The 25,998-nt window shown below is 37.1% G+C and overlaps 1 protein-coding gene across 2 annotated transcripts in view; it reads right to left on the bottom strand.

Annotated features, from left to right (window-relative positions):
- EFCAB7 (EF-hand calcium binding domain 7) overlaps nt 1–25,998 on the bottom strand; it is a 58,466-nt gene that overhangs the window by 9,957 nt on the left and 22,511 nt on the right. For both annotated transcript variants that reach the window (XM_055403200.2, XM_088835355.1), the window contains exons 7-11: nt 23,456–23,597; nt 19,782–19,891; nt 13,177–13,334; nt 12,210–12,343; nt 8,759–8,907 (exon numbers count right to left, since the gene is read on the bottom strand). In XM_055403200.2, the coding sequence (XP_055259175.2) occupies nt 8,759–8,907; nt 12,210–12,343; nt 13,177–13,334; nt 19,782–19,891; nt 23,456–23,597 (693 nt within the window). The remainder of the gene's footprint in view (nt 1–8,758; nt 8,908–12,209; nt 12,344–13,176; nt 13,335–19,781; nt 19,892–23,455; nt 23,598–25,998) is intronic.

The following is a 25,998-nucleotide window of genomic DNA, read 5'->3' as shown; positions in this document are numbered from 1 at the left end:
TAAATGATTTTATACCATGAAATTATTTTTTAAAAAAGAAGCAAAAAAAGGAAAAAAAAAACTAGACATATATTTGTTCATCAACATTCAATAAAAAAGCAAATTATTGTTACAGTGATATAAGGGCAATGTACTTGCAGGAGGAACAATAAAGAAGTTATGCTGTTCACATGGAATTCTGCTCAATGTTATGTGGTAGCCTGGATGGGAGGGGAGTTTGGAGGAGAACAGATACATGTATATGTATGGCTGAGTCCCTTTGCTGTTCACCTGAAACTATCACAACATTGTTCATGAGCTCTACATCAATACAAAATAAAAAGTTGGAAAAAAACAACAAAAATGAAGTTATACTGCACTTTCAAAGAGGTTCTGCCTTTATAAATTGATAGAGGGAATGGATGATCTACAATTCTAAAACTAAATTAGGGGATTTAATTAAAAAATAAGGTAGGAAAAGGTAAGACAAACTGAGAGTGTATAGTAACTTGCGTGCGTGTGTGCTAAGTCGCTTCAGTCATGTCTGACTCTTTGAGACCCTATGTATGGACTGTAGCCCACCAGGGTCTTCTGTCCACAGGATTCTCCAAGCAAGAATAGTGGAGTGGGTTTTCATGCCCTCCTCCAGGGGAATCTTCCCGACTCAGGGATCGAACCTGTGTGTCCTGCTGCTTCTGCATTGCAGGCAGATTCTTTAATACCCAGCCACCAGAGAAGCCAGTATAGTAACCTAAAGAATGCTTAACATAAAATAAATTTTGGTTTACTAAAACCATTCAATTAATGAGATTTAACAAACAATCCTAAGCCCTTTCCTAAATCCTAACTTATAGCTGATACTTTGGTTAGTCTTTGTGATACAATACCTACTAATTTAATAGGTGGGGTCAAAATATAGCTCATCTAGATATTAGATTACTTACATAATATATAATTCAGTAAACTGCCAAAGAAGTAGCTATGGTTCCAGAAACCTCATGGGCAAAATCCTCTATAGACATATTCAAACCAATTAGAACATAGCTCATAAGATTATAAATGGATTCTTCCTAGAATATCATAAAGCTTTCTTTTTTTGTTTTTACAAACATGAAAATGTTAGGTCATGCTCTAGGTATATTAACTCAGTAACATATCACATATCAAAGAATCACTGCCCCAAAAGGCAATACCTTAATTGAATAGCCTCACTGTCTCAGAGTACTTCCAGATATCAGTCAAAACTAAATTAGTCAAAATACCTTTAGGTTTTGTATTAATCCTTTAAATAAAATGTTACCACATGTGTATATCCCCATCATTAATGGAAACATTCAACATTTTTATACCAATTGATTAATTACGAATTATTACTTTCTCACTATTTGCTGGTATATACCATTTGCTGGTATAATACTTTCAATCCAACAACTCGATAACCCTTACTGAATGAGGAGAATTTTCTCATTATGATTCTATAAATCAAGAAGTATCCATGCTCAGAACAAAATTTTTGGATCCTTCAATACCAAATCCTGACATAGTATTGTTTGTTGATGGGGTTATATTAAAAAATAAAAAGGACAATATAGGCTTGACATACAATAAGTAGCCTAGTCTCCTTGCAAAAATCTACTTCCTTACCATGAAATAGTTTAGCTCAAATGATTAAATTATGGCTCTCTCTACCACTCAGATATGACCTAAATCAAATCCCTTATGATTATACAGTGGAAGTGAGGAATAGATTTAAGGGACTAGATCTGATCGAGTGCCTGATGAACTCTGGACGGAGGTTCGTGACACTGTACAGGAGACAGGGACCAAGACCATCTCCATGGAAAAGAAATGCAAAAAAGCAAAATGGCTGTCTGAGGAGGCCTTACAAATAGCTGTGAAAAGAAGAGAAGTGAAAAGCAAAGGAGAAAAGGAAAGATATAAGCATCTGAATGCAGAGTTCCAAAGAATAGCAAGGAGAGATAAGAAAGCCTTCCTCAGTGATCAATGCAAAGAAATAGAGGAAAACAACAGAAAAGGAAAAACAAGAGATATCTTCAAGAAAATTAGAGATTCTAAGGAAACATTTCATGCAAAGATGGGCTTGATAAAGGACAGAAATGGTATGCACCTAACAGAAGCAGAAGATATTAAGAAGAAGTGGCAAGAATACACAGAAGAACTGTACAAAAAAGATCTTCACGACCAAGATAGTCACGATAATGTGATCACTGACCTAGAGCCAGACATCTTGGAATATGAAGTCAAGTGGGCCTTAGAAAACATCACTACGAACAAAGCTAGTGGTGGTGATGGAATTCCAGTTGAGCTATTTCAAATCTTGAAAGATGATGCTGTGAAAGTGCTGCACTCAATATGCCAGCAAATTTGGAAAACTCAGCAGTGGCCACAGGACTAGAAAAGGTCAGTCTTCATTCCAATCCCAAAGAAAGACAATGCCAAAGAATGCTCAAACTACTGCACAATTGCACTCATCTCACACGCTAGTAAAGTCATGCTCAAAATTCTCCAAGCCAGACTTCAGCAATATGTGAACCGTGAACTCCCAGATGTTCAAGCAGGTTTTAGAAAAGGCAGAGGCACCAGAGGTCAAATTGCCAACATCCGCTGGATCATGGAGAAAGCAAGAGAGTTCCAGAAGAGCATCTATTTCTGCTTCATTGACTATGCCAAAGCCTTTGACTGTGTGGATCACAATAAACTGTGGAACATTCTGAAAGAGATGGGAATACCAGACCACCTGACCTGCCTCTTGAGAAACCTGTATGCAGGTCAGGAAGCAACAGTCAGAACTGGACATGGAACAACAGACTGGTTCCAAATAGGAAAAGGAGTGCGTCAGGGCTGTATATTGTCACCTTGCTTATTTAACTTATATGCAGAGTACATCATGAGGAACGCTGGGCTGGAAGAAGTACAAGGTGGAATCAAGATTGCTGGGAGAAATATCAATAACCTCAGATATGCTGATGACACTACCCTTATGGCAGAAAGTGAAGAGGAACTCAAAAGCCTCTTGATGAAAGTGAAAGAGGAGAGTGAAAAGGTTGGCTTGAAGCTCAACATTCAGGAAACAAAGATCATGGCATCTGGTCCCATCACTTCATGGGAAATAGATGGGGAAACAGTGGAAACAGTGTCAGACTTTATTTTTTGGGCTCCAAAATCACTGCAGATGCTGATTGCAGCCAGGAAATTAAAAGACGCTTACTCCTTGGAAGGAAAGTTATGACCAGCCTTGATAATATATTAAAAAGCAGAGACATTACTTTGCCAACCAAGGTCCGTCTAGTCAAGGCTATGGTTTTTCCAGTGGTCATGTATGGATGTGAGAGTTGGACTGTGAAGAAAGTTGATCGCTGAAGAATTGATGCTTTTGAACTGTGGTGTTGGAGAAGACTCTTGAGAGTCCCTTGTACCGCAAGGAGATCCAACCAGTCCATTCTAAGGGAGATAGATCCTGGGTGTTCATTGGAAGGACTGATGCTAAAGCTGAAACTGCAATACTTTGGCCACCTCATGCGACGAGTTGACTCACTGGAAAATACTCTGATGCTGGGAAAGGTTGGGGGTGGAAGGAGAAGGGGACGACAGAGAATGAGATGGCTGGATGGCATCACCGACTCTGTGGACATGAGTTTGAGTGAACTCCGGGAGTTGGTGATGGACAGGGAGGCCTGGCGTGCTGTGATTCATGGGGTCGCGGAGAGTCGGACACGACTGAGCGACTGAACTGAACTGAAGGCATATCAAATTACTAGAAGAAGAGAGCAAAATATATATAAAATGACATCTAGTATGCTTTTAGAATAACTGACCCCTCTTCAGTTCAGTTCAGTCGCTCAGTCGTGTCCGACTCTTTGCGACCCCATGAATTTCAGCATGCAAGGCCTCCCTGTCCATCACCAACTCCCAGAGTTCACTCAAACTCATGTCCATCGAGTCGGTGATGCTATTCATCCATCTCATTCTCTCGTCCCCGTCTCCTCCCACCGCAATCCCTCCCAGCATCAGAGTCATTTCCAGTGAGTCAACTCATCACATGAGGTGGCCAAAGTATTGGTGTTTCAGTTTTAGCATCAGTCCTTCCAATGAACACCCAGGATTGATCTCCTTAGGACTGCTTTTGTTGCAACCTATAGATTTTGCTGCTTTCTATAAAGAAAGTTGAGCGCTGAAGAATTGATGCTTTTGAATTGTGGTGTTGGAGAGGACTCTTGAGAGTCCCTTAGACTGCAAGGAGATCAAACCAGTCCATCCTAAAGGAAATCATCCTGAATATTCCAATGGGAAGGACTCATGCTGAAGCTGAAACTCCCATACTTTGACCACCTGATGCAAAAAACTGACTCCTTTGAAGGGACCCTGATGCTGGGAAAGATTGAAAGCAGGAGGAGAAGGGGACGGCAGAGGATGAGATGGTTGGATGGCATCACTGACTCAATGGACATTAGTTTGAGCAAGTTCTGGGAGTTGGTGATGGACAGGGAAGCCTGATGTGCTGCAGTCCATGAGGTCACAAAGAGTCGGACATGACTGAGCGACTGAACTGAACAGATTTTGTGTGGCTGTCATTTGTCTCAAGGTACTTTTAAAATTTCCTCTTTCATTACTGACTCACTTTGTAGTGTGTTGTTTAATCTCCATGTAATAATTTTTTCTCATTTCTCTTTCTGTGGTTGACTTCCAGTTTCATGGTATTATGGGTCAGAATAGATGCTTGAAATAATTTCTGTCCTCTTAAATTTGTTGAGGCTTGTTTTGTATTCCTGCATGTGGTCGAGCCTAAAGAATATTCAATGTGCATTTGAAAAGAATGTGCTTTTTTTTGGATGCAATTTCATGAAAATAGCAATTAAGTATAACTGATCTTTTATGTCATTTAGGATCTCTGTTGTCTTGTTCTGTCTGAAGTATCTGTCCATTGATGTCAGTGGGGTGTTAAAGTCTCCTACAATTATTGTATTCTCATCAATTTCTCCCTTTATATCTGTCAATATTTTTTTATGCATTTAGGTGCTTCTATACTGGGTACACATATGTTAATGGGTGTTATGTTCTCTTCTTGTATTGATCCTTTAATCATTATATAGTGTCCTTTATCTTTCTTTATGGCCTTTAAAGTTTATTTTGTCTGATTTCGGTACTGCCACCTACCCCTGATTTCTTGTCATTTCCATTTGCATGAAATATCTTTTTCCATCCTCTCACTTTTGATCTGTGTGTGTCCTTCACCCTTAGTGGGTTTCTTGCAGGCAGCATATTGTAGGCTCTTGTTTTATTATCTCACTGCCACTCTATGTCTTTTGATTGGAGCATTCAGTCCATTGACATTTAAGTTATTGATAAATATGTATTTATTTTCATTTTAAGTCTTGTTTTTCCAATTGATTTTGCATTTCCTCTTTGTTCCTTTTTATTTTTGTTTTTCCTTTTGTGGTTTTATGGTTTTCTTCTGTATTATGCTTGAGCTTTCTTAGTTTTGTTTTCTGTGAATCTACTGAATGCTTTTGATTTGTGGTTACTTTATTTTTCAAGTATGTTAACCTATTACTATATCTGTTTGCTTTGTTATTATTTTTTTAATCTGTTTGCTTTAGACTGGTAGTCATATAGGCTCAAACACACTCTAAAAAAACATATATTTTCTTACTCCTTTCCCCCACATTTTATTTTGATGTCCTTTTTAACATCTTCACATCTACCCTTTTGCTGTTTATTGTGGTTATCATCACTTTCACAAAAATTTTTTTAATACATACTGCCTTATTTGATTGTGATTTTCTCTTTTCTATAGATTCTTATTTCTTTTCTATTTATAGAATAACTTCCAGTCTTTCTTTTAGTGTAGGTTTAGTATTCATATTCAGTTCAGTTCAGTTGCTCAGTCATGTCCGACTCTTTGTGACCCCATGAGAATTTATTATTCTTTTAGCTTTTGCTTACTGAAAAATTTATCTCCCCTTTCTATTCTAAATAATACTCTTGCTGGGTAGATTATCCTAGATGCCAGTTTTTCCCTTTCAGGACTTGCTACTCTCTCTGGCCTGCAAAGTTTCCTTAGAACCTCATCTACGGAATGTTGCCTACAACCTCATCTCAGCCCTGGGAATCTGGCAGTCAACCTGGATGTTGCTTAGGCACTGTGTTCATGCAGCCACCAGTGCAGAACCCTTGCTCAGTTTCACTGAAGCCAGGCACTGGGACCCACCATAGTCACATATATTTGTGCTCCTGAACACAACTATATGTGTTCACTAGGGGACCAGGGCAGACCCCAGCGCTATCTCTACATGTGCATACCCACAAAACCTGCAGCTGCTAACTCCAGGCCTGCCCCAGCCATGGGAGCACCAGTAAATCCATGCAGATGTTCCACGGGCACTGAGATTATAAAGGTCCTGACAACATACATCCACCAAAGTTGCAAAGCCGCAGGACAAGCCTGATTTCAGCCCAGCTTCTGAAATCAAGCAGTCCTGGGAATCAACTCAGATTTCAGCTCTGCCTCTGCATGTGGGCATCTGCAGAGCTTACATGCTCCAAGAGCTTGTGGAGGCAGAGCTGCACCCACTGTGAAGTCACTGGACAATGAGGCTGCTTGGATAGGGCCCCTGCCCCTCCCTTTGCTTGCGTAACAACAGAACTTCTATAGTGGACTCGGGTTTTGTTCTGTGCACACTCCGAGTTGCAGCCTGGACCACACTCTAGCCCCTTCAAGCTGTTTCCACGTAGCCAACTTTAGTCCTATACCCAGGTCTGTCTGAGTTTCACCACCGAGCCACTGTGCACACCAGCACATGTGACTCTCAGGCTGGGGGATGCAGTGAGGTGGCCAGGACCATTAATGCTGGTCTCAATCTGTTCTGCCTGCCCCAAGCCAGCTGCTGACTCTCCGCTGAGCCTCTGAATCTCCCCTTCTGCCCAGCTGATCTCCCAGTTGGTGAAGGGGATTCCCAGGGTGAGGGAATCTTTTTCTTTCACACATCCCTCCCAGGGGTACAGCTCTGTCCCATCCTGATTCCTTTTTTTTTACCCTACCTGTACATGGTGATCTTTCTTGTAGATTTGGTTGTATATGAGATTTGCTAGTGTCCAGTAGGTAATCTGTGAGAATTATTCCACATGTAGATATATTTTTGATACATTTGTGGGAAGAGGTGAACTCCACCTCCTTTTATTCTGCCACCTTGATCTCTCGCCCCAGAACTTGTTTCAAATATGTTCAATTGATCTGCAACAACTCACCTCAATAAACATACTTCTGTAAGTCAGCTAGGGTTGGCTCTTCACTTTTGAAAGTCAAGCAATCACAGACAGACTCAAAGTAAATAAATATACCACTGAGTATATCAACCAACAGTCTCATCTGAATGACCATGCTTCCCTAATGCCCTTTATAAATAAGATGAACATTCTGCTTTGTGCCTGACCAGCATAGCTCCCTTGTAGTAAACAAGCAATTCAGTTTTGTCTTTTTATTTCAGCTATTGAGTGGTGGTCTCATTATCCTTTGACATTTTCACTGTATACATATATAAAGTTTTTATTTTTGGAACTTCAAACAATGGAATATATTACCTATTAAATAAATTTTAAAAATTTAAATAAAAGATCTTTATCTCAGAAATCCTTCTTACTTGTGATTTCAAAAGTCAATGATATCAGCAAACATTATTATCTGCTCTTGAATCTTACCGTAACTTAATCTTAAATGCTATATCTACTCTTAACTTAAAATGTCACAGTCGTCTCTTAACTAACTCCTTCGTTAAATGGAAACATATGTAGCAGACACAATATTATTCACAGATTAGGTGCTGATTGTCACCATGTTTAAAGATGTAAGATTCACTAAATGCTAAAGTAGAATGTAAAAAGTTACTGTAACTATTCACCTCTTATTAATAAAAATGGCAAAAAAAATATAGAGAACTTCTCAGAAAACAAATTTTTGAGGAATTTTAAATGATGTCAAAACTAGGAACTAAACCAAAGTCTCAGTACACCCCAAACTTAAAATTTGTTTCTGGTAGTGTTACCCTAGGTTGATGTATTTATAGAAAGGACAGATACTATTTTTAAATTATAAACAAATGTACTGTTATCTAATTTGTGTGGCCTAAAACTCTTAAATCCTTTATTTTAAACTTTATTAAAGGACACAAAAATATAAAATTTAAGAAATAGGCCTTATTTTTATTATTCCTCTGGTTTATGTGAGTCTTATTCAACTTTTATACCTTTACATGTTAATAAATAATAATAATCATAGCTAATACACAAACAGTGCTTTATAAGAGCCAAACACTGTTTCAAATATTAACCCAAGGAGTACCCTTGTGAAAAGATCAGAATTCCAGCTCTCATACAGACATATTCTCCTTATTATATGAGGGCTTTTATTCTATTAGGACAAAGAGTCTCTGAAGTCTCAGAATAGAAGCAACTATTGAAATTTTAGCAACTCAAATAGCCATCACCAATTAAGAAATATAACTTTTTGTATTACCAATCTTTTTCCTGCATATTATATGCTCAAACCACTTTTGTTCTTGAATTATTAAAATGTTGTGAGCAATTAAATTTCATATAAGAGCTTGCATAAACTAGCAGAAACATACTGCTGCACCCCGGATTCATTTGTATATTGAATTTCAAGGATTTGAGAGCCCAATTCAAAAGTCCTGTGTCAAGAAAATGTTCATGGGGGAAAATATTATGTACATTACACCCACAGCAAACTTTAAGACTGCTTTACCTCCGTCAGTTCCAGAGCTTTGTTGTAGCCCATTGAGTGCAGAGTTACCCAGAGATCACGAGGATCTCCTTCTCGATCGTTGGCTTCCATCAGATTCAGATCCATAAAGCCCTGTCTTGTTAGTTCATTTTTCTTGGTGTCAAAATTCTCTGTCAAAACAACCAAAAAGTTTCTTCCTTACATATTTTTTTTAAGTTCATACATTCACTAAAATGGCTATATTATTATTCATAAATGTTTATTTTGAAGGAGGCCTAAAGAATCTGTGAGCACTATCAAAGTGAAATAAGAACGGCTCAAGGACTTTCCTGGTGGTCCAGCGGCTAAGAATCTCCTGCCAACGTAGAGGACACAGGTTCGATCTCTGGCCTGGGAAGAGTCCATATGCTGTAGGGCAACTAATTCTGTGTGACACAACTTCTGAGCCTGTGCCCCAGAGCACGCACGCCCCAACTACTGAGCCCACACGCAGCAAGTGGAGAAGAGCCCCCACTCACTGCAACTAGAGAAAGCCTGCGTGCAGCAATGAAAACCCAGCACAGCCAAAAATAAATAAATTAATAAATAAACAAAAGACCATGTTTAAAAAAAAAAGAATGGTTCAAAACATGTTTGAGAGATACTGTTCTGATTTCCCACAACTCAGCATAAGCGCTATCACAGCGTGTGATTTAGTTTTTCAACAAGAGCTGAAGTCATAAATGGTACAAATATTTTTCAAAATTAAGAGGAAATCTTAATTTTTCTGGGTAAATTCCAACCTGCCTGCTTATCAGAGTATATACTAACATATATTTCAAAAATTAGGGTATATACTGCTGAAGACAGTATTATATTTCAAAAATTAAAATACTTACTTGTCACTTAAATCCAAATGAATTTGATGTAATATCCCCCAAACTACTGGTATTTCAGAAGGGAAAAGTGAATGGCCAGATTCAAGGAGACTATTATTTGCTTAACTGCTTTAATTTTAACAGAATTGTCCCCTGGTCCTTAAAAACTGTTAGATAATAGGGAACACTTTGAAGTCCATGAATGTCCCACACAACTCTAAGGATGCCCATTTTAACATTGTTTTTAAGCAAAAATTCATGTAGAAGTATCTATATATAATTCTTGAATGTGACTATGAAATAGATAAAAAACAGCTATTCGTTTTGGATTATATTCTGTTAACTGCCCTACAACAAAGGAAGATTTTATTTTCCAACTCCCATCTATAATATATCCAGGAAAATGGGTACTCTTCTTTGAGATATCTCTTTAATACACATTACTGTGAGAAAAGAGGCAGAGACATAGCTGTTTAAAACTGGTTGACTGATTAATAGTTTAAAATGCTTATAGTTTGGAAAGTGATTCATAACTTTTGTAAAGACAAAAAAGGAAATGTAGATTAAATTAGATCATAGAGAGATATAGTAACCACTAAAATGGAAGCTGGAGCTACTAAGTAGAAGAGCAATATAAAAACATTAATAAATTGATATATAATACAAAGAAATAATTACTTTCAAGAATAATGTATCTAGATATAATGCTATAGAGACTATCAATAACTAATCTACTTTTAAAACTTATTAATTCTCCATTAATTTTTTAAAGTTTGTTAATACATTCAGAAAACAAAGATCATGGTATCTGGTCCCATCACTTCATGGGAAATAGATGGGGAAACAGTGTCAGACTTCATTTTTGGGGGCTCCAAAATCACTGCAGATGCTGATTGCAGCCATGAAATTAAAAGACGCTTACTCCTTGGAAGGAACGTTATGACCAACCTAGATAGTATATTAAAAAGCAGAGACATTACTTTGCCAACCAAGGTCCGTCTAGTCAAGGCTATGGTTTTTCCCGTGGTCATGTATGGATGTGAGAGTTGGACTGTGAAGAAAGCTGATCGCCGAAGAATTGACGCTTTTGAACTGTGGTGTTGGAGAAGACTCTTGAGAGTCCCTTGGACTTCAAGGAGATCCAGCCAGTCCATTCTAAAGGAGATCAGTCCTGGGTGTTCATTGGAAGGACTGATGCTAAAGCTGAAACTGCAATACCTTGGCCACCTCATGCGGAGAGTTGACTCACTAGAAAAGACTCTGATGCTGGGAGGGATTGGGGGCGGGAGGAGACGGGGATGACAGAGGATGAGATGGCTGGATGGCATCACCGACTCGATGGACATGAGTTTGAGTGAACTCCGGGAGTTGGTGATGGACAGGGAGGCCTGGCATGCTGTGATTCATGGGGTCTCAAAGAGTCGGACATGACTGAGCGACTGAACTAAACTGAACTGAACTGAATACCCAACTTCAAGACTTTCTTCAAGAGAAGTGTGGTATTGGTGAAAGATGAGACAAATAGCTCAGTGGAATAGAACAGAGAACTCAGAAAATACCCATACAAATATATTCAACTGACATATGACAAAGGGACAAAGAGAATCAAAATATTATATCAATAAAGTTACAAGATGATTGCATCTTCCTAAAACTAACACTCTATTTTGTGTTATCAATCTTGTTAATCAAAGTTTAAAATTATAAATCAATATGTATTTCTTGCTATTGACTACACTAGATAAACCTTCAGTTAAAAACACTGTTAATCAGCTATACCCTAATACAAAATAAAAAGTTAATAAAAGAGATTTTTTAAAAAAACTTAATAATACTTCTACTTTACTTGCTCTTTAGAAAAACAGATTTATCAGATTCCTCCCTAGCTCACTGACTCCCAAAACCATTTCAAGAACCAGAAGATTAGGACACATTACTACTCCAGTGACAGCAACATGTGAGTTAATCTCTCTCTTGACTACATTCCAACCTTCTCAGACTTCTTGCTCTGTGATTTACAGTTGGCTATGGTTTTCTGGCTTTCTCCTTTGACCTTTTAGTCCTTAGCTTAAATACACAAGCTCTACCCTCTTTTCAGTCTTCACCCAAGTAACAACTGACTTTGCCTCACTCTCAGTATTTTTCTTTGCCCATTTTAGTATTTTTGGCTTCTATACATCCATGGGTGGACTTTCTTAATTCAACTCAAATACAAAAAACAATTCTTAACATACATAAACAACTTCCTGGAAACCTCTTAATTTTTAGTCGAACTCTAGCCTGTTAGCTCTTTGCTGCCCTCTCCTGGGCAGAGTTTGGGTCTCTTCACCACTTCAGCCTTTACTATCAGAGCTAAGACAAAGTTTTTTATATTCTAAGCTCCAAAGAACACAGTAATTATGAGTCAGTAATTTACATTTTCTTTTAATTTGAGTACTATACCAACTACCAATTTAAGAAAAATAAATGTTTAATTTGCTATGATCTACAAACAATGCTACTATTTTTAAACTCTCCTAACTGCTATATTAGATGGAGAATTTTGATATTTCACTTCTTAAGGATGAAAGGGTATATATATGTATATAACACACCGATTAAGAAAAAATGCTTACCTCTGCAGACAGCCCAAGCATCTTCGTCACATTTCTCACCGCTTGTTCTCAATTCAAAAAAATTATATTCTTCAAGACTAAGAAGACCATTTCCATCTAAATCAATTACTTCAAATATATCTGATAAAGTTGACCTAAATTTTAAAAAAATAGCAAATTATTTGTCTCTAACGCAACTATATTGAAGAAGGTTTCGATGGGGATAACTTTTAAAAGGAAGTAATATCAAGGCATTAAACAACATTTGTGATGAATTCATCTATAAAACAGAAACAGACTCACAGACACAGAGAACAAACTTGTGGTTGCCAAAGGGGAGGGAGAGTTGGGGAGGCTGGATTGGGAGTTTGGGATTGATAAACAACAAGGTCCTATTGTATAGCACAGGGAACTATACTCAGTTTCTTGTAATAAACCATACTGGAAAAGAATAAAATAAAAACATTTGTGAATGATAAAGTTAATGTATCCAAATATACATTTTACTTTGTCTAGCATTACACGACATAATCAAGCTTCTAAAGCAACCACAATATCTCAACCCGTAGTAGGAACTCAAATGGAAGTTCCCAATTTCTTTTCACCCATCTCCATCTACTTTCTTCCTCTCTACTGGTAGCTAGATCTTACTTACATACGTAGAATATGGGAGAACTACCCTATTTAGATTTCATATCAGACAGTTATCTAAGACAGTAGAACAATTAGCACAGGACCTATTTCTAGTGGAGGAGAAATCAGTAAATTTGTAACTAAAGTTGACTTGCCAACTATATGGAATCCAGAAATAAACGGTAATCCAGACATATGAATAGAAGGTCACAGTCAGAAGCTTAGTGGATGAGTTGAGCTACTGATTAGAAACTGGGGCTGGGGTTTGCAGCGAGCCAAAGGAAAGGATGGAAGGCAGCTACTGATACATATCCAACTTAGTATTATACCTCTAACTTTAATAAACAAAACTTACCTAAATTCCTTTGTAAGAAATAATTCCCCCATTTCATCTCTATATACAAGTTGGACTTCTTCTGTTACTGGTTTTATTTCTTTTCTTAGCCTGCAGCCAGTTGTGGAAGGAACTAACCAGTAAATTCCAGGTCCTAGTTCACCAGTCCACCCAAACGTCTTTTCTCAAAAGAATTTTTAAAACAAACAAACACCATGAGTCTTAATGATTTTCAATCATTCTTATGAAAGAGAAGCATTAGAAACAGTTTTTTTTAACCAATAGTCACCAATTCTATTATGGTTCTATCAATGTTTTACAGACTTCAAACTCTTTTTGTTGATGCTAAATCTAGTAATATTAGTTGTAGTTCTTTATATATTTATAAAATAACTAAAATTACAATAGGTTAGAAGTTATATAACTTCTAAATCTTCCCAATATTCTTCAAACATGCCAGCAATACACTTAAGGGGAATAATTTTAATTTTTTTGGCTGCTTTTATTTTATTTTTTTTTAATTTTTATTGGAGGCTAATTATTTTACAATATTATATTGGTTGGTTTTGCCATACATTGACATGAATCCGCCCCGGTATACATGAGTTCCCCCTCCTGAACCCCCCTCCTCTCTCCCTCCTCCCCTTATCCTCCCTCTGAGTCATCCCCGCACACCAGCCCCGAGCATCCTGTAACATGCATCGATCCTGAACTGGCGATTTGTTTCACATATGATAATATACATGTTTCAATGCCATTCTCCCAAATCATCCCACCCTCACCCTCTCCCACAGAGTCCCAAAGACTGTTCTATACATCTGTGTCTCTTTTGCTGTCTCGTATACAGGGTTATCATTTGCATCTTTCTAAATTCCATATATATGCATTAGTATACTATATTGGTGTTTTTCTTTCTGGCTTACTTCACTCTGTATAATAGGCTCTAGTTTCATTGGCTGCTTTTAAAAAGGGATGTTGGTACCCATACTCTTTCATACTGAATGATTACAGCATGAAAGATTAACGTGTTTTTGGAAAAGATCTGCTATATTGTATGTAAATTTCTGGTATATTTTATGTAAAGTTACATAGTTTATATAAAATTAATGAATATGAATTTAATATACTCACTTGAAGGTAGTGGACTTTATGAAAAAAGCAAATTGTGATTCTATAAAATTTTCTAGAATTTAAAGTATTTTCAACATTTAATAGCATTAAGGGAATTCACTAAGTCCTAAATAAAATTTCTAAAATATAATACTATGTACTTTATCCCTTAGTATTAACTAGTTATGAAAATTTGTTGTATTGAAAATGGTCTTTAATAAAATACTATTTTCAGTTTTGACTGTGATGCAAATATTTCAACAGGAAACAAAGAGAAAAAACTTTAAGTAATTTTTCTGGGTTATAGTTGCCTAATATGATTCATATTCCATTCAACAGCACGATAATCCAAGTCTATGCTCCAACCAGTAAAGCTGAAGAAGCTGAAGTTGAACAGTTCTGTGAAGACCTACAAGACCTTCTAGAACTAAAGCTCAAAAAAAATATCCTTTTCATTATAGGGGACTGGAACACAAAAGTAGTAACTCAAGAGATATCTGGAGTAACTGGAAAATTTGGCCTTGAGGTACAAAATGAAGCAGGTCAAAGGCTAACAGAGTTCTGCCAAGAGAACGCACTGGTCATAGCAAACACCCTCTTCCAACAACACAAGAGAAGACGCTACACATGGATATCACCAGATGGTCAACACCGAAATCAGAATGATTATATTCTTTGTAGCCAAAGATGGAGAAGCTCTATACAGTCAGCAAAAACGAGACTGGGAGCTGACTGTGGCTCAGATCATGAACTCCTTATTGCCAAATTCAGACTGAAATTGAAGAAAGTAGGGAAAACCACTAGACCATTCAGGTATGACCTAAATCAATTATGATTATACAGTGGAAGTGACAAATAGATTCAAGGGATTAGATTTGATAGACAGAGTGCCTGAAGAACTATGGACAGAGGTTCGTGACACTGTATAGGAGGTAGTGATCAAGATCATCCCCAAGAAAAAGAAATCCAAAAAGGTAAAATGATTGTCTGATGAGGCCTTAAAAATAGCTTAGAAAAGAAGAGAAGCTGAAGGCAAAGAAGAAAAGGAAAGATATACCCATTTGAAAGCAGAGTTCCAAAGAATAACAAGGAGATAAGAAAGATTTCCTCAGTGATCAGTGCAAAGAAATACAGGAAAAAAATAGAATGGGAAAGACTAAAGATCTCTTTAAGAAAATTAGAGATACCAAGGGAACATTTGGTGTTGGAGAAGACTCTTGAGAGTTCCTTGGACAGCAAGAAAATGCAACCAGACCATCCTAAAGGAAATCAGTCCTGAATATTCATTGGAAGGACTGATGCTGAAGCTGAAACTCCGATACTTTGGCCACCTGATGCGAAGAACTGACTCATCTGAAAAGACCCTGATGCTGGGAAAGATTGAAGGCAGGAGGAGAAGGGGACGACAGAGGATGAGATGGTTGGATGGCATCATCAACGCAATGGACATGAGTCTGAGTAAACTCCAGGAGTTGGTGATGGACAGAGAGGCCTGAAACGCTGCAGTCCATGGAGTCGCAAAGAGTTGGACATGACTGAGCACGATTGAGCGACTAAACTGAACTGAACTGAAGGGAACATTTCATGCAAAGATGGGCACCATAAGGACAGAAATGGTATAGACTGAACAGAAGCAGAAGATACTAAGAAGAGGTGGCAAGGATACACAGAAGAACTATACAAAAAAGATCTTCATGACCCAGATAACCATGATGGTGTGATCACTCCCCTAGAGCCAGACATTCTGAAATGCAAAGTCAAGTGGGCCTTAGGAAGCATCTCTACAAACAAAGCTAGTCGAGGTGATGGAATTCCAGTTGAGCTACTTCAAATCCTAAAAATGATGCTGTAAAAGTGTTGCATGCAATATGCCAGCAAATTTGGAAAACTCAGCAGTGGCCACAAGACTGGAAAAGGTCAGTTTTCCTTCCAATTCCAAAGAAAGGCAATGTCAAAGAATGTTCAAACTACTATGCAATTGCACTCATCTCACACTCTAGCAAAATAATGCTCAAAATTCTCCAGCAGTACGTGAACTGTGAACTTCCAGATGTTCAAGCTGGTTTTAGAAAAGGCAGAGGAACTAGAGATCAAATTATCAACATCCGTTGAATCATCGAAAAAGCAAGAGAGTTCCAAAAAAGCATCTACTTCTGCTTTATTGACTACACCAAAGCCTTTGACTGTGTGGATCACAACAAACTGTGGAAAATTCTTTAAGAGATGGGAATACCAGACCATCTGACCTGCCTCCTGAGAAATCTGTACGCAGGTCAAGAAGCAACAGTTAGAACTGGACATGGAACAACAGACTGGTTCTAAATTGGGAAAGGAGTAGGTCAAGGCTGTATATTGTCACCCTGCTTATTTAACTTATATGCAGAATACATTATTTGAAATGCCAGGCTGGATAAAGCACAAGCTGGAATCAAGATTGCTGGGAGAAATATCAATAACCTCAGATATGCAGATGACACCACCCTTATGGCAGAAAGTGAAGAGGAACTAAAGAGTCTCTTGATGAAAGTGAAAGAGGAGAGTGAAAAAGTTGCCTTGAAACTCAACATTCAGAAAACTTAAGGTCATGGCATCCAGTTCTATCACTTCATGGCAAATAGATGGGGAAATAATGGAAATAGTGAGAGACTTTATTTGGGGGGCTCCAAAATCTCTGCAGAGGGTGACTGCAGCCATGAAATAAAAAGATGCTTGCTCCTTGGAAGAAAAGCTATGACCAACTAGACAGCATATTAGAAAGCAGAGACATTACTTTGCCAACAAAAATCCATCTACTCAAAGCTATGGTTTTTCCAGTAGTCATGTATGGATGTGAGCTGGACTAAAAAGAAAGCTGAGTGCCAAAGAATAGATGCTTTTGTCTGCAAGGAGATCAAACCAGTCAAACCTGAAGGAAACCAGTCCCAAATATTTATTGGAAGGACTGATGCTGATTCTGAAGCTCCAATACTTTGGCCACCTGATGCAAAGAACTGACTTTTGAAAAAGACCCTGATGCTGGGAAGGATTGAAGGTGGGAGGACAAGGGGACAACAGAGGACGAGATGGTTGGATGGCATCACCGACTCGATGGACATGAGTCTGAGCAAGCTCTGGGAGTTGGTGATGGATTGGGAAGCCTGGTGTGCTACAGTCCATAGGGTCGCAAAGATTTGGACACGACTGAGTGACTGAACTGACTGAACTGAACTGAGTCGGACACAACTGACTGACTGAACTGAACTGAGCGACTGAACTGAACTGAATATGATTCAAATATAAATATATGATTTGAAATTCAGATTTTGTTGACAGAAAATTAAAACTTAATACATTTTAAAATAATTCATTATTTGTATGAATTAGCCATATTTGTAAAAATCCAATGTGAACAAAAACACTGGAATTTTACTATTATTTATATAATATGTACTATAAAACAAGATGGTAGAATCCTAGATAAACCTACCTTATACAAATTCTTTTCCATCAGAGGATATTTATAATGAGTGCCAAGACGTCTGTATAGGAAAACATTTTATTCTCCCATTGTGTGAAAGAAAGCAAAATGTCATCCCTATGTACCTTCTAGGTGCTTTCTGGAGCCCAATGGCTTCCTATAAAACCTAGGAGTTCTCTCTGTCAAATATATTAAACCTAAGCATTTTCTAGTTGTGTATAAAAAGCGAGTCACTCAGTTGTGTCTGACTCTTTGCGACCCCATGGACAATACAGTCCGTGGAATTCTTCAGGCCAGAATACCAGAGTGGGTAGCCGGGGGATCTTCCCAAGCCAGGGACAAACCCAGATCTCCCACATTGCAGGCAGATTCTTTACTAGCTGAGCCACAAGGGAAGCCCATATCTAAGCAAATAGGTATTTCTGCTTCAGCACAGAATTTATTGTTGTTTAGAGGCTAAGTCATGTCCAGCTCTTTTGTGACCCCATGGACTGTAGCCCACCAGACTCCTCTGTTCATGGGATTTTCCAGGCAAGAATACTGTAGTGACTTGCCATTTCCTTTTCCAGAGGATCTTTCTGATACAGGGATCAAATCTGTGTCTCTTGCACTGCAGGCAGATTCTTTACCACTAAGCCACTTGGGAAGCCCTCAAATGCAAAACAAAGTTGCTCATCCAAATTCTTGATTCAGTCCTACTTCTGCCCTCACAAGTCAGAGGAATGATAATTCCTAAAGTAACCATGTCCTATGTTGGATTATAAGAAGCAACCCAATATAAGTGAGGGCTATTTTAAAAAATAAACATTGACCAAACTCATCTTTTGGAAATCATAAACTTTTGGATTGGCCAGATGTAAACTGATATCCATGTGTGAAAAATAATTCTTGCTGTTTCCTAATATACGTTCTCTGATGAACCTCCTTATCTCCACATATAAACTTGAACTGCCATAGTTGGCAAATGGAAAGTCTTTCATGGGCACAAAACTCTTAAAGAAAATAACTGTGAAACTAAAAGTAAAAATCCTTTGTAAATATGACATATTACAGATGAACAGAGGAGTAAACAGTAGAGATAAATAGAAACTCATTCAAATTTTACTATAGGCTTGCTATGTACTAAGATTTTTATATATGTAATATCATAAGAAAGTAATTTTAAACAAAACAAAGTGGGAAGGCTATTGTTTTAGACAATGTTTTATCTCGAACTTAACTATATAGTCAGTTTTGAAGAAGAGTTTAGTCAAAACATTAACTTTTGTCATTTTATTTGTTTCTTGCCTGTAACTATTCTTGTTTGTTAGGAAGCCGACAATAAAGACTTTTATATAACATTCCATCAGGGAAATGTTTGTCTGTCGCTGGGCCTATATAAAAAGATTAAATATGATATTGCAGTAAGCTCTTGAATAGTATTATTCATGCTACTGTGTAGCAGATGTATTTTGTATTCCTCATAAAATAAATAGCCACAATTATGTATCTGCCTCACATATTTGGCCTCTGAGTAAATATATAATTAGAAAAGCTCAGAACAACCCCATGGGCAACATACAAAATCATTTGAAAGCATTTCTTCAGATCAATCTATTTTTAGACTCTATAATATGAGGAAAGTCTGAGGATATGAAGTTTTTCTTTTTTGCAATAGTACTAAAAGGAAGACAAACATCTAGAGGAACTTTTTCAAAGTTGAACTGCTTGAATTTAGGGGAAAAAATTCCCTGGCATCAATCATTTTTATTGAGTGTAAAAAAAAATGTTCACATGTGGGGGGCATCAGGGTATTAGAAAAGAGGAAAGTGAACTATAATGTCACAAACAACATATAAGTTATAAAGCCAAGGCTGCCAATAAATCCTCAATTTTTAAATCTCAGCAAATTAAAATCCTTCACAATTAATAAAAATATATGAATAATGATAAGAATTGTATTTATCTTAATTGAAAGGGAAGAAAAAAAGGTTAAAGATATATAGAAAAACTATTATTTTCCCCAAACTTGAGATCATATTATACTTTTAACTATACATTAGAAAATAAACATGCATACTTCTCTATTTCGTAGTTCGGTAAAACACAAGAGCTGTAGATTTGCTTGACTTTCATTTTCCTTAAGAATATACAAGGCAGTATCAACTGACAACCAAGGGGATGGTTTTCCTATAAACAAAAAACCCCAAACATCTTAAAATAAGCAATCAATACTTAGATCTTCCCTATTTTAAAAAAGAAGTTAATGGTTTCTTTCCCCTTTGAATTATTTTTTTAAATTAACATCCATTTTTATATGTAAACATCAAAATACATTTTCAATAAGACAGATAACTATACAAAGTGATCTTGTTAGAAACGTTCTCTATATATACACCTCTAAAAACCATAAATTTTTAAAACTCATTAGAGAGCTAAGGTTGCAACGCAACCAAGTAGACTGAAATCCAAGGAAAAACAATCCTTTCAAGAAGTGACAAGATGCAAGTACTGGTTCACTTGTAAAGGAGCATAGGAGGAAAAGATGTTAGACATCGTCTATATGATTTTAACTCCAAAATTCATATCCCCTAATAGACTTTTCCTGGGAACATTAGACCCATATATCCAACTGCCTATTTGACATTTCTACTTGGATTTCTATGTCTAAAACTGTCTGAACACCTGAAGAAAAAAACTGTCCATCTACAGTCTTCTCTATCTCAGGTAAGAGACAGAGAAGAGTATCTCAAACGAGTTGCTCAACCCCCCAAGTCCTGGAATCATCTTTAACTTCTTCCATCTCTCATGTGTCATAAACAAGCTTCAGGAAATGCTATGGTCTGACCTTCAAAATACATCCAGAATCTCTACTTTGCATCTCCTTTGCACCTTCATTCACAGCAAAAGCATTCTTTGCTTTCTCCTGAGTACCCGTCAATATATTTTCAATATACAAACTGACTGCTCTTGCTAAAATGTCAGAATATGTTCCATCTTTACTCAAAATCCTCAGAGTTGAAAGTTGGAAGAAAGTTGCTCTTACCCTAACAATAGGAAAAAAATGCACAAACTACAAAATCATAGCATTACTTAAACCCATCAGATATGAGGTCACAGGACAACCATGCAGTCTGAAATCCAAGGAAAGACAGACCCTTCTAAAGAGGGATGAGGTGCAAGCATGGCTGATCTGTTGGGGCACACAGGAGAACAAGATGTCAAGCATGTAAGTGGAAGAGAGAGAGCAGAAGAAACAAAGATGCAACATTTTCTAAAAACAATAACCAACATAAATCCAAGAAACTCAGGGCTCTCTAACAGGATAAATAACAAAAAATAAACACAAACAAACAACTTAAAAAATAAACCTCTCCAAAATTCAAAAACAGCATCAACAAGAAAAACAAAAAACATCAAGACACATATTCAAACTATTGAAAAATCAAAGATGAAGAGAAAATCTTGCTGGCAGCCTCCTAAGGGTTTTTCATTTCTATTTCTCTCAGAGTAAAAGTCTAAGTTATGGACTTTTACAACATTATGGCAAAAAACAAAACTCTACCTGATTTTGTCCTTGTTTCTCCCTTGTCTTCATCTCTTACCACTTTCTCCTTCCCTACTTCATTATGGCCACTCTAGCCACCTTGTTCTTCTGACACCAGGCACACTCTACACCTCAGAGCCTCTGAACAGAGGATTCCCTCTACCTGCCCCTTGCTCCACTCTTCATCCATCCCTTCCGCCACCTCTACATCCACTAAACTTGCTCCCTTGCTTCCTGTGGAAGACAGCAAAAATGGCTGTTCCTGTCTGCATCCACAGACCTTTGCAATGTGATTTTGCAGCTCTTTCATCAAGAGATTAAATCTATTTCTCCACCTTATAAATCTGTACTTGCCTTGTGACTTGCTGTGAATAACAGGGTAACTGAAGTAATATGCCGGTTCTGAGCCCAGGCCTATGCTGCTTCTGCTTTCTCTCTCAAGATTCCTGTTATACCATAAGAACAAGTCCAGGATAACTTACTAGAGAATAAGAGACTACACAAGGCAAAATCAGGTTGTTTCAGCTGAGGCCCAGACAAAGAAAAGAGCCCAATCAAGATTAATCAAAGCCAGCCACCAGCTATCCTGCAGCTGATCAGAGGTATGGGTGAGCTCTACAGAAACCAAGCCCAGTTCAGACCAAAAAACTGTCCAATAGACCTGCTCATGAGCAAACAAACGTTTAATTATTTTAAGCCACTGAGTTTTGGGAGTAGCTTATTACATAGCAGTTGATAATTAACATACCTCTTTCAAAATCTGCTCAAACGTCAACTTCTAACGAAGCATACACTAACTACTCCCATTCAATGGCAACCCATATTTCCTCAGCATTCACAATGCTCCTTATCCTCTGTTTTTCCCACAGCATTTATCACCTTCTAACACACCATGTGACTTACTATTTATTATATTTATTATTTATTGTTTATTTCCTTTATTAGAATGTAAGTTCATAAGGTCACACTGTCCTGTATCTTAAGCACCTAACGTGATACTTGGTTCGTTTATGAGGTCCTCAAAATATAATTGACAAATAAATGAATAAAAAATATTTATAACAATATAGAGAATTAACAACTACATTAATTTTGTAGATTTGATACATTTATCTGAAAAATTATTATTGTAATTATCATCTAAAAGTATCAACTACCAAATGTTCTCAGTGTCCTATAAGATACACAGTGAAAACTTTCAGTATCTTTACTGTAGGAGGGAAAAACAATGTAAGTGGGGAAGAATCCTCTAGTAAGTAGATGTTTATATGTAAACATAATAAGAGGAAAATAAAGATTGATATTTAGAACAGTCAACATTAAAAGGATACCTAGGGAAAGCACACATACAAGCCATTTTTCACTAAAACTTATGTAATAACCACTGTAGACACTAGGAAATTATTAATTTTTATTTATCATTTATCTAATTATTAATTTTTATCTATCATTGGTATAGAAAAGTATTACTATGGATACAAAAATTATTAAATAAGGACTAAGCCATATGACTGATGCTAAAGCTGAAATTCCAATACTTTGGCCACCTCATGTGACTAATTGACTCACTGGAAAAGACTCTGATGCTGGGAAGGATTGGGGGCGGGAGGAGAAGGGAACAACAGAGAATGAGATGGCTGGCTGGCATCACCGACTCAATGGACATGAGTTTGAATGAACTCCGGGAGTTGGTGACGGACAGGGAGGCCTGGCGTGCTGTGATTCATGGGGTCACAAAGAGTCGGACATGACTGAGCGACTGAACTGAACTAAAGCCATATGACACAGGACTTTGAAGGTATTCAAAAATACTTGCAGCTCTTATTTGTCCCAAATTATGCTATCGAAGCTCTCTCATGTATATTCATTTTAAAAATTGATAAATGGAAAAAGCTAAGGATTAATTAGTGGATAAAAAGTTAATTCTATGTCAAGAGGAAACTAGGTAACATTTTGTTCTTTGCATAATATGACAACACAGTCAACGTATAAATGACTTTGTTTCTTCAAATGTATGTAACCACATGTTTCTTACTTTGCATAATGTGATGACATAGTGTATAAACAACTTTCTTTAAATGTACATAACCACGTTTCTTAGGCAAATCCATTTTCTTCACCAACTAGAACCATCAAATACTTACATAAGTATTTTTAAAGCTGGAATAAAGTGATTTTTTTTTTAAATATAAAAAATTTAAACTTGCCTTCAGCTTGACTCAGGCTTAATGGCTTAATTGTTACATAAACCAGGGATCTCTGAGCTATTTGCATCTTGTATTGATGACTAGTGATTTCACCATCTTCTTCTAAGAAAAAGCAACCTTTTGATTGTACACATTGCCACTCCTGGAATAAAGGAAAAATTTTTTTCAAAGAATATTCATTACAAGTTTCCAGCATGAAGAGCAATGACGAAAAACCTAGGGAAGATATAAAAAGAAATGTCAACTACAGCCAATGCCATCCAGGAATTTGTGACATCTTTAAGAGGCACTATTTAGATAACAAAAAATTAGGAAAAGATATAATAGAGAGTAGAAATATGAAAAATACAGTTCATGAGAGTTGGAGAAGTACTGAAACAAAGTAATAAATAAATATGCTGCTGCAATAATCAGGGTGAGGTTAGTGCTTAGAGCATACTAAGAATGAAGAACTAAGGATTGTTAAAACTGATATGTTGAGAGAAAAAGCAATAGGACTTTATATTTAAAAGACAGAGTATGTGACAACCAAAATACTTGTTTCAAGTCTAGGTAACTAAAACACTGAATTCACTTCACAGCTATAACAAAATGCTGATAAATACTAGTTTTGAGAAAGACCTCTCTAAATTAGCTCTAGAGGGATGGGATGCTTGGGAAGTGGGAGGTTGATTTATGCTGATGTATGGCAGAAACCAACACAATATTGCAAAGAATTATCCTCCAACTAAAAAATAAATAAAATTTTTAAAAAAGAAAATATACTTAGGGTAGTAAATTCAAAGTTTTTATAACACAGTGAAGTTCAAAGTTGGGCTGCCGTCAAAAGTTCAACTATTAATGATGAGTAAGAGTATGTGGGGGCTGCAGTCTATGGGGTCGCACAGAGTTGGACACGACTGAAGCGACTTAGCAGCAGCAGCAGCAGCAAGAGTATGTATAGACTTTCAACTAACCTCCTTGCATTTACATTTACCCAAATGGAATGATAAAGGATATTAATTTAGAATTCAGTTCAGTTCAGTTCAGTCGCTCAATCGTGTCCAACTCTCCACGACCCCATGAATCACAGCACGCCAAGCTTCCCTGTCCATCACCAACTCCCGGAGTTCACTCAAACTCATGTCCACAGAGTCGGTGATGCCATCCAGCCATCTCATTCTCCGTTGTCCCCTTCTCCTCCCACCCCCAACCTTTCCCAGCATCGGACTCTTTTCCAGTGAGTCAACTCGTCGCATGAGGTGGCCAAAGTATTGCAGTTTCAGCTTTAGCATCAGTCCTTCCAATGAACACCCAGGATTGATCTCCTTTAGAATGGACTGGTTGGATCTCCTTGCAGTATAAGGGACTCTCAAGAGTCTTCTCCAACACCACAGTTCAAAAGCATCGATTCTTCGGCGATCAGCTTTCTTCACAGTCCAACTCTCACATCCATACATGACCACGGGAAAAACCATAGCCTTGACTAGACGGACCTTAGTTGGCAAAGTAATGTCTCTGCTTTTTAATATACTATCTAGGTTGGTCATAACTTTCCTTCCAAGGAGCAAGCGTCTTTTAATTTCATGGCTGCAATCAGCATCTGCAGTGATTTTGGAGCCCAAAAAAATAAAGTCTGACACTGTTTCCACTGTTTTTCCATCTATTTCCCATGAAGTGATGGGACCAGATGCCATGATCTTTGTTTTCTGAATGTTGAGCTTCAAGCCAACCTTTTCACTCTCCTCTTTCACTTTCATCAAGAGGCTTTTGAGTACAGAATATTAAAGGTAGAAATCTAAAAAGCAACTCAGTACAGACTTCTGTTTTAACTGATGAATGTCTGAAAAATAAGTGATATGTTTAATTTGCAATTCTCATTGATTATAAAACTATATCTGAATCTAGGTGGCCTTGCTTTCTCTCCAAACTACCAACTATATTCAAAATTCTTTTTTCTTACACTTAATATCTGCCATGATTTTTAATCTAATATTTAATATTTTAATGCTTTAAAACTTCATATTTATGAAATTATTATAATAAGTATGATAATGCATTATTCAGAATTATATATATATTGATGTGTAAATATAATTATTTGGTTTTCTTACTAAAAAAACAGATTTTAGTAGCTAAAAAATTTCTTTAATTTGTGTTAGAATTATGGGTATAGCTGCCTCTTACCCCTAGGTTAAAAAAATATTTAAGTGAAACTAAAAAGCAATGCACCTTGCCTGGTACACTGATCCCATCATTTCATGGCAAACAGATGGGGAAACAGTGACAAACTATTTTCTTGGACTCCAAAATCACTGTGGACAGTGACTACAGCCATGATATTAAAAGATGCTTACTCCTTGGAACAAAAGGTATGACAAACATATACAGTATATTAAAAAGCAGAGTCATTACTTTGCTGACAAAGCTCTATATAGTCAGAGCTATGGTTTTTCCAGTAATCATATACGGATGTGAGAGCTGGGCCATAAAGAAGGCTGAGTGCGAAGAATTGATACTTTCATTCAAAGTGTCATGCGAAAGAAGTCCCTTGGACAGCAAGG

This window comes from Moschus berezovskii, chromosome 4 (genome assembly GCF_049115385.1).
Source record: "Moschus berezovskii isolate FMDL1 chromosome 4, NW_MosBer_1.0, whole genome shotgun sequence".
NCBI lineage: Eukaryota > Metazoa > Chordata > Mammalia > Artiodactyla > Moschidae > Moschus > Moschus berezovskii.
The sequence above is the reverse complement of the archived record's forward strand: the minus strand, read 5'-3'. Positions and strand labels throughout refer to the sequence as shown.